Below are 10,418 nucleotides of genomic sequence, written 5' to 3' on the forward strand. Positions count from 1 at the left end.
AGTGACTAAATCAACAGTTTCGATATTTAATTTTCCGTACAACTAGTTGGCACTAACTCCACGCGTTGCCACGAAAACTAATAAAACTCATTTCTCATGTAGTCATGTAGTACAATGGATTTTGGTGTTTTTGTTTCAGCTGTGACTCCTGTAATTTACAGTTGTTTTCCTAACTTCTAATTTTACTTGAAGCTTCTACCACCGCCTTTAGGTGACACATGATAAAATGACAAAAAAACAAATTATGAGACAAATTTTCTCTTACCTTATCTCTCTTGCCACCATAACTTTTCAGTTGACGCAATTTAACTCCTACTGGGAAAATCCGAACATGTAACTCCTCTGCCTCCACTTATTAGGACACACAGTATGCCCAATTTGAGGTGGCAAGAACCCAGAGGCTTCCACCTGGAAATCTTGTAAAATCTATGTGTGCCCGTTGCACGCAATGTACTACTTGCTCATTCTTCTTATATATAAATACAAGCCGGTAGCAGATCTTTAGAGATAAAAAAAAGAATCCTAATATCTTGCCATCTTAATTGTAGCCATATTTATTCCTTTGATATTGTTACAACTCTTTGCGAAAGATTCTAACTTAGTAAATAGACTACGATTAAAAATGATCTTGCTTAAGGACTTGTTTAGTTTCACTCAAAAACCAAAAACTTTTCAAAATTTCTCATCACATGGAATCTTGCGGCACATGCATGAAACACTAAATATAGATAAAAAACTAATTACGTATTTTGCTTGTAATTTACGAGATGAATCTTTTAAGCCTAGTTAGTCCATGATTGAATATTAATTGTCAAAATACAAATGAAAATGTTACAATATCCAAAAAATTGCACGTAAAGAACTAAACAAGGCCTAAGAATAGGTCGATCTATCAACAACCACACACACACATGTAAACTACATATGTATACTCCTACGAGCCTTTTTAAAAGATTGAGCCGATAGATCTTGAGATTGATTAAGTCATAAACATACGACTATTATTAACGGGCATATCATCTACCACTAAAAGAAAAATGTATCTAGAATTCTAAATCCTAGAATAAATCTAGAAAAATGTGAACACCTATGTTAACTTGAGGGCTTGAACTCTGGTAGTTAGGTGAAAATTCTGCTAAGCTCAGTTGGCTAAAGTCAGGTTCCACTCTGACGTAGTAAATGTATATCTTTGAATGACGATGAAGGAGAGAATATATACCATAGTCAGTCATATATACAATGGCTACACACGCTTCTTTTTGGCTATACAGCTTGCAAATTTATAAAGCAAAAGAACAAACGTACTCTATATCTACCGTCGATTCCAAAGGTATACAAGTAATTAAACTGCACCTGAAGACTACTTTTATCAATGAATGGATCAAGGCTCGTCACCGTACATGTATAAGGGAACTAAACGTAGATCCCGCTCTGATTGAAGAAACGAAGAAGCTCCCAGGCTCCCAGCAGGTACATGTATATGAATCTGACATGGGCAGCAAATGCATTATAGAAGTGTCTTTCTATCCGTAGTAGCATATACACGCAATAATAATTTTAGCAAACCATACAACAATAAACTTAATTCAGTCACATTGTTGACATGTTCTGACTTGTTTGAGTGTTGTCAGATTCACCTCACAATCCACGTGCGCACGTGTTGGGGTAAAGAACAGTTCTACCCCAGTCCATCCAACACATATAGATTTTACCTAAATCTGATTACATCCCAACTGTACGGATATATATGCACACCATGACCAATCATTATTGGGTAACCTATTTGGCTATTTGAATGCACCATGAGATGTGATGATGTTGAGAGGATCCAAAGCCCTTCAATAGTATAACCATTATTTTTTCAATCACAGAATAATATTTTTCTCTCAAAACAAATCAACATCAATCACAATCAGCCCAACAAGTAGATAGCTAACATACACTTTATTCCATGGACACGCTATCAAGATTCCAGAGCACACAATGCAATGGATTAGTCACGGCCGTCCATCGTCGTCGTCGTCATTTTACCCTCTAAATCAACATTAGCATCTTGTTACCCTGACCTGACCCGCGACATTTTCGCACTGCTTGTACGTGTCGTCGCGACTGATATATATGATAGATGTTACGTTACGTAGGGAGAGATACTGTAGACGACTGGTTGAGATCGATCGGTGAGCTAGCTCTCTCTACGATCTGGCTAGCACTAGCTAGCTATCTAGCTAGTTAGGTACGTACGTAGCCGCACTGTCCTGCATCATCTGGAGCAGCGCGGCACGGAGGCGGCCGTCGTCGTCGTCGTCGTCCTGCAACGGGGTTGCCACGTCAACCACGACGTCCTGAACCGTCATGCCGTTCACGCGGGTTACGCAGGCGTGCCGCACGTGCAGCTCCAGAGCCCGCAGCGCGCTCATCAGGCGCGCGGGCGCGTGCGGGGCCGCGCTCGTCGCGCGCACCGCGGCCGCGTCCGGCCCCAGCATCCGCACCTCCACCACCTCGTCGGCGCCGCCGCCGGCTCCCGGTCCCGCCTCATGAGCGCCGCAGGCAGCTACGACGGGCTCCCACCTCGCCGCGGGGGCCCGCCTGGACTCGGCCTCCAGCCGCGCGATACGGGCGCGCAGCTCCGCGATGTAGGCGGCGGCGTCCGCGAGCAGGGAGGCCTTGTCCATGCGCGACACGGTGGGGACGGCGGCGCGGAGGTCGCAGAACCGGCGGTTCAGCTTCTCCCGGCGCTGACGCTCGGCCTCCACGTGGCTGACGGTGGGGCCGTCCGGGCGGGGCCCGGGCTTCCGCCCCCGCCGCTTCCCTGGGCGCTGCTGCTGCGCCGGAGCCTTGACGACGCTCAGCTCCGCCTGCTGCTGCGGCGGCGGTGGCTGAGGAGGAAGCGGCTGCTCGGTGAGCTCAGAGTCCTGGGAGAGCGAGCTTCCCACTGGCCATAGGTCGTCCACGTCGTCGTCGCCCTCGTTCTTGGCCACGAAGACGTCGTCGAGTAGCCATTGCTCCGGGACGTCACAGGAGGTGAACTCGATGACTGGGTGGTGGCCGGCGTGGGAGAAGAAGGACGGTGGCGACGGTGGGGAGAAGGAGGAGCATGGGGAGAGCAGGTCGTCCATTGTCACCGCCTTCCAAACCGTAGTATCATACTAGCATATAGGGTTCGATCTGCTTTTATAGTGCCAGTGATACATTTGCATTTAGGACCTTGGCTACCTGCTTTTGTTGCCAACAGGGAGGGAGGCTCCTTGTCACCTTTGGCAGCTCGGAAGTTGGGAGTTGGGAATGGGAAACTTTGCTTGTCCACCAGTTTTTAGAAATATTATGCTTCAGACGAATACGACACAACACACGGTGAGAACATGGCACGAGTTGGTCAAACAATAAACTATATATACTCGGCCGGTTCGTCTCGAAATAAATTAATTAAGACCTTGTTTAGTTCTAAAAAATTTTGCAAAATTTTTCAGATTTTCCGTCACATCGAATCTTTAGACGCATGTATGAAGTATTATAGACGAAAATAAAAACTAATTACACAGTTTGGTCGAAATTGACGAGACGAATCTTTTGAGTCTAATTAGTCCATGATTGGACAATATTTATAAAATACAAACGAAAGTGCTACAGTGTCGATTTTGCAAAAAATTTTGAAACTAAACAAGGCCTAAGTTTTAGTAGCTATGTAAATAGATAAGCACTTGTCTAGATATATTAGCTAAAACTTAATTTATATTGAAACAGAGGAAGTATATAATAAATTAATAACATTCTTTTTGGAACGTGAAACTTATTTTCCATACCGTATGTTTTTTCTATAGAAATAAATTTATTTTTGTGATTTTTTTGTATGATTCCTATAAAATTGTTACATTGTAAAGGGGCTTTAAATAGTTGGTGAATTGATAATGGAAAATGCTAGACCATATGTACATGAAAATGAGCAAAACATTAGGTAATGTTTCTAGTTAGATCACGATCGAATGGACCTAGTAGTTAGATTCTTTTCCCTCATTCTCTTCATCTATGTCTTGACTCTAGACCATTCTTATGTGTCTTCATATCCATCACCACAAACACCATTGCAACACTAACCACAATACTCCAATTGATGTCCTCATCAATGACCCCTCCAATCGGGCCTCCTGTGTCATCCCACCGTTGTTAACGATGATACGCACAATAATACGCATAAGTCACATGAAAACAGTGGCGAATCCAGCTCGAGAAATGACCTAGGGCGGACTTATACTATAAAATTTTGGCAAAACTAATGGCAATATAAGCTAACAAATTCCATAAGTTGCTTTGGCAACATAATTATTTGACCAATATTAAAGTTTTCAGTATATATTTTCTACATTAAAATTAGAGAAATTTGTTCCTTAAATTAAGAGAAGCCATACATACTAATACTAATAGTTCTAAACTGACTTCACCAAATGATTGGATGATTCATCCTTAATCAAATTTTAAACAATTAACTATGTGAAAAAGGCAAATAAAAAATAAAGATACCTGCAGCCCGGCGCAGGTTCTTAGGTTCCGCAAGTTTGTGAATTAACGAAAGAGAGGACCAGAAAGTCAGAAGTCGAGAATAGCGAGAAACCTGAGAAAGGCCGATCGTATTTTTATTGCGCTTTGTGGGCTGCGGTTTTCTATATGGGCTGAACCATTACGTTTAAGATGTCTTCAACCACTGTCAGATATTCTAGGAGTCTCTTTTTATTTTGTACTAATGTCTAAAATTTTTATAGAGTTTCAGATTAACCCTAAGAGGACCTAGGGCGGCCGCCCTGACTCGCCCTAGTGGTGGATCCGCCTATGCATGAAAATCTCATGACCAATGGTGTCTACAGGAGATATATACGTTAGAGTGTGTGAACACATGAGATGTTCACGGGGTTCCCTCAGTCAGGTTTTAGAGTGTTTGTCACACAAGACAGTAAACGTCTGAGCTTTGCCTATCATCTCTTGTGACCATTGCTACGATAGACGCGCCACTTGTTATAGTTTGCAGGAAATTTGGTCTAGCTCGCTATACTCACGAGCCTATGCCATACCAGGTGCATGCACATCTACATGATCCCACAATGAATGATGTCATTATCCTAAACTAGCTCGATTCAGAAAACTAGCTTGATGGGTGAGAGCTATCCCACATCATACATTCTCCATCACCATTGATATCTTTGATATGATAATAAACCTAACAAGAGGCGTGAGAAATAATAACCCAAAACAAACAAAAGTAAGGTCAATTTAGTTACGTGCATTTCCATGTATCTCCCCCTGGCTTTGTTCTTGGATGCAAGCATGCATGCTAGCTAGTCTTTTTCTTGCCAGCTATTATGTGTGGACGTACGAGTGTTTACACTAGCTAGCTAAAGTCGGTCAAGTGCAAAGCAAAGTCTACTAGTGTCCCTGTAGTGACACACACACGTACCGAATGTGTGCTAAATCACCGGCCAAAAGCATGCGATCGCTGTCAACGCACGCGTATACGTACGTGCGGCATAGTATGTACACAACGTGCCACAGGAGATCGAATAGTGACTGCATACGTACGTGCTACGACGCAGACATTTATGACCAGCACAGATGAGCCCTCTGCGTGCCGAAATTTGAAATATATATAGGCAGCAGTCCGTTCTTTTTTCTTTTCTGGGTCGTGGGTAATATAAGAGGCCGTCCATGCATATGCTGATATGCATGCATGTTCAATTTTTTGGGCAGGATATGTGTATGTATATATGCTTGGAAATTCGCTATGCTAGGCGTGCGTGCCTTTAATTATGATGGCAGAGGATCGCTTTCAGAATAAGGCCTTGTTTAGTTCCAAAAAAATTTGCAAAATTTTTAATTTCTCGTCACATCAAATCTTTAGACACATACATTGAGTATTAAATATAGATAAAAATAAAAACTAATTACACAGTTTGGTCGGAATTGACAAGACGAATCTTTTGAGTCTAGTTAGTCCATAATTAAACAATATTTGTCAAATACAAACGAAAGTGATATTATTCCTATTTTACAAAAAAAATTTGGAAGTAAACAACGCCCAAGACGTACCCAAGACGTAGTAACTCCTCTGTATCAGTATGCGAGAGGATACTGTGTCTTATGATTGATCGAGACTGGCGATAAACCAATTAAGGGCTTGTTTCTCGTTGCAATGTTTTTTTTTTCAAAATAGACACCGTAGTATTTTCGTTTGTACTTGATAAATATTATTCAATCATATACTAACTAGGCTTAAAAGATTCGTCTCGTAAATTGTGAGTAACTAGTTATTTTTTCTATTTATATTTAACGATCTATGCATGTGCCGCAAGATTCGTAACGAAGAATCTTGTAAACTTTTGAAATTTTGAAGGCGTCTAGGCCTTGTTTACTTCCCAAAAATTTTATAAAAATTTTCAGTCATATTGTCGACGAAAGCTAGTCGGCAGTCTACCTTGGGGTATACCCACGGTAGTAGTTTATCGGTAGACGGTGCGCAAACTACGAACTCGATGGTGACGCAAGACACGGACAAGCTTTTTATCCAGGTTCGGCCGCCGAGTTGGCGTAATACCTACGTCCTGCGTCTGGTTGTATTGGATTGTGTTGAGAGAATATGATCTGATGTGTCCTCTAGGGGACCCCTGCCCCTCCTTATATATCCTGAAGGGACAGAGTTACAAGCAAAGTATCCTATTTGGTACAAAATCTTGTAACCTTGCGGTGCACGCCGACCAGTCGTGCGCCGCACGTCTTCATCTTGTGGGCCGAGCCACCTCTGATGGTGCGGCCCATATAGGCCCATGAGGGTATAGGGGTTTATACCCCCACAGCTAGTCCCCGAGCACCATGTATTATGATGTAACACGCCGTCTTGAGCTTCTTCGATCAGTGAGGCTTGACGTCTTCAATAAGCAGGAAAGTCGTCCAAACAGTTGCAACGGTATTTTGACCAACTCAAAAGATAGTTGATCAACATTGACATCGAAGAAGCAGGTTGTTCGAAGAATGCATGGTGCTCTAAAAAAGATTTTTTTCCTGGTGAAGTGTGCCCACTTTACTTTTCTAAAAAGTATAGACCTCAAAAAGGCAAGCATATTCACCGCAAGGTGAAGTGTGCCCACTTAGTCCCCGAGCCTGGTAGTAGGTGACGTAGGCACGTGGTGCCAGGGTCAAAAGAAAAGTCCTCAAAGAAATTCTGAAACTGAGATGCATCGTCAGATGCATCGTACCGATGTAGTCCCCGAGCTTGCTGGAAGGCAAAGTATGAGCCTTGTAGCAAGGTCTAAAAAATTGAATTTACCAGTCCCCGAGCATATCATGCTCGTCTGCAATTGAAAAGACCAATCGACCAGTCCCCAGGCACTTATTGTGCTGCCTGGAATTACATGTTACTATACTGTACGACCAGTCCCCGAGCATCGAGTGCTCAGTGGTCGGTGCATGCTTTAAAGCTTTGAGCTGATAGACTGAGCGACCAGTCCCCGAGCGTCGAGTGCTCGGTGGTCGGTGAAGTCTTTGAAGTTCCGAGCTGATAAACTGGGCGACCAGTCCCCGAGCGTCGAGTGCTCGGTGGTCGGTGCAGTCTTTGAAGTTCCGAGCTAATAAACTGTGCGACCAGTCCCCGAGCGTCGAGTGCTCGGTGGTCGGTGCAGTCCTTGAATTTCCGAGCTGACAAACTGGGCGACCAGTCCCCGAGCGTCGAGTGCTCGGTGGTCGGTGCAGTCCCCGGATTGCTGACTCACTGGCGTATGTGTCTTCTTACTTTTGAAAAGGTCTTTCAAATTTAAAGTTGACGTGACGGGGTCTCCTGACGATATGTCAGACGGATGCATGAAAAGCTGTGCCTGGCAACTGTACAACCGCTCTTTGCGTGGTTTGAGAAAAGGAAACCATCAATTGGTACGAAAACTCCGCCGCATTAATTGTCTATAATCATTGTAAACCGAAACGCCGCGTCCGCCGCATGGCCTGCCCACTTCCCGAGATTACAGGAAGTGGGAGAGGTGGGGTCGCTGGTTTATAAGGGCCTAATAGGACCGCCTGTACCGCTTCTCCGGCCATTGCCTTCAAACCTTCCGTTCTCATCTTCTCCAATCACCTGCATCTTCCTAACTCCGGTCCACATTCGCACCTCTAATGGCGAAGAGCGACTCCAGGAAGAGGGCCGACCTGATGGCCAAGGAATGGAAGAAGTCTCGCAGCACCAAAAAATCTCTTGGTGACCTCGTCGATATGGGGCTGCTGCACGACGCAGAGCTCGGCGGCTGGAGGGCGCCAGAGGGGGAGAGCTACCCCGATCCTCGCGCCGGTGAGGTCGTCGTTTTTGAAGACTTCATTAAGAGAGGTTTTGGTGTTCCAGTCCATCCTTTTCTTCAAGGTCTTCTTTTGTACTATGAGATCGGGATTTGCAATCTGCACCCGAACTCAATTCTCCTTATTTCCACCTTCATCCATCTGTGCGAGGCCTATGTTGGCATAGAGCCGCACTTTGATCTTTTCCGGTATCTTTTCTGTCTGAGGAAGAAGGGAGCAGTTGGAGGCTCCAAGGTTGCAGGTGGAGTATACCTCAACCTCCGTGATGGGATGAAGAATCGCTACCTGCACTGCCCATGGAACACCTCCTTGACCGAATGGTACAGGAAGTGGTTCTACGTCAGGGAGGAACCGGGCAGCTCCACGTTCTGCGACGTGGGGTACGTTCCCGAGAAGAGGGCGAGCTGGACTGACCGCCCAGAGTTCGACGGTCAAGTGGCGGTTCTGATGAAGCTGATCGACTGGTCGCGCCTGGATGGGCTCAGCGTGGTCGGCAACTTCATTTGCCGCCGGGTGATGCCCTGCCAGAAGAGGGTGCACTCGGCGTATGAGTATGCCGGAAGCACAGACCCGACCAGGATGCGGTCGGAGATCCTGGAGAAGGCGGAGGTACAACAGCTGCTGAACGAGCTGTTTAACTTCGCGGATGGGGGCTTCACCCGTAGCAGTGATCGGGTGCAAGCCTTCAAGTTAGGACGACCAGCACCAAAGGTATGTAGCAGACTTCGTTTGATCATTCGTATGTCGCCTGTAGTTGGCTCATCTCTGTTACCTTTGCAGGTCGGTGATGTCGACCGGTGCGTAGTGTACGTATCACTGGCACCGGGGATGGAAGATCCTGTGGGAGAGGTCCCGCCGGAGGAAGGCAGAGCCCGCCCCGTCCCGACCTCCGAGGAGAGGGTGGCGGGGAAAAGGCCATTGCCGGTGGATCCCCTGCCGACGCCGGAGCTGCCGGCAGACCTACCGGCGGAGAGCAGCCAAGCGCCGAAGCGTCGTCGGCTCGTGCGGATCGTCGACGACGACGACGACGACGAGGAGGCTGCGCCGTCGTTGGTCCGACGGCCTCGGGGCCGCCCAGACGCTGCACCAGTCGCCACTGATCGAGTGGCCAGCGGCGCGGCTGCCCCGCAAGTTGCCGAGGTGGGGGCACAGGCGCCGACCGGCCGGGCGAGGAGGAGGTTCACCGCGACCCATCGCCGGTCAGACCTGTAAGTGTTCAACTTACGTATTTTGGACTCCCCCCCCTTTTTTTTTTTAAACTTTTGTTCCTGTAGTGCGGCATCGGATGTCGACCCTGGCCAAACTGCCGGCCAGGGAACGGGCGAGCCTGCCCGCGGTTCTGGGGATGCGGCCCCCCAGACCACAGAACAGCCGACTGCTGCAGTCGCGCCTGGGAGCACCGAGGAGCTCCCGAGCGCGGCGCCGACTACAACAAGCAGCCCGACCAGGGCTGGGGAGGCTCCCCCAACTGACTCTTCGGAGAAGGGAAAGTCTCCGACCGCTCCTCCTGCCGGGGGGAGTGAAGTCCCCCCGCCGCCCCGAGCAGAAGCCTCTCCGGCTGCGGGCTCCCCAGGTCTGGTCCAAGGGACGTTGACGCCTGGGACCACCACCGGGGGTGACGCAGCCCAGGAGGAGGAAACCAGGGCGGCCTCCGACGACGAGGTAGAAGAGATCGAGGGTCGTCCCCGTGATGGCCGCCAACACGTGTATGTGTGGCGCCAACGCGGGGATCACTTTATCGGTCATGAGGAGCTTGCCGAGTCCGGAGAGGCCGCCAGGGTGGAGCGCGCGGCCAAGCGCCTTGTCGACGAAGTCAAGGTAAGCGTCGTTTTGAGCTGCCGCGCATTCTTTTGCCTTGTCTTCTGCGCATTGTTATATGCTTGCTTTGTAGGACGTTATGAAAACGGCGAAGTACCGGAAACGGTGCTTTGACCAGATAGAAGGCGTCATGGCCGAGAACAAGGCCCTTGCCGCGGAGGTAGACCGGTTGCGGGCGGAGGTCGGAGAGAAGGTGGTCGAGATGAGCACCGAGAAGGAGCGTCGTCTCGACCTCGCTCGTCGCCTGGCCGACCAGTACCGGCTGCAGGAAGGTTAGTCTC

General features: G+C 47.5%; 1 protein-coding gene across 1 annotated transcript; it reads right to left on the bottom strand.

The window, feature by feature from the left end:
- LOC8059018 (transcription factor MYC2) lies at positions 1,926–3,128 on the bottom strand. Its single transcript, XM_002462635.2, has one exon. It carries the CDS (start codon positions 3,114–3,116, stop codon positions 2,226–2,228), a length of 891 nt encoding a protein of 296 aa, XP_002462680.1. The 5' UTR covers positions 3,117–3,128; the 3' UTR covers positions 1,926–2,225.

Source organism: Sorghum bicolor, chromosome 2 (genome assembly GCF_000003195.3).
Source record: "Sorghum bicolor cultivar BTx623 chromosome 2, Sorghum_bicolor_NCBIv3, whole genome shotgun sequence".
NCBI classification, from domain to species: Eukaryota; Viridiplantae; Streptophyta; class Magnoliopsida; order Poales; family Poaceae; genus Sorghum; species Sorghum bicolor.

Excerpts from the sequence above, each read along its gene's own strand:
- LOC8059018 (XM_002462635.2), bottom strand. The coding sequence starts at position 3,116 with ATGGACGACCTGCTCTCCCCATGCTCCTCCTTCTCCCCACCGTCGCCA.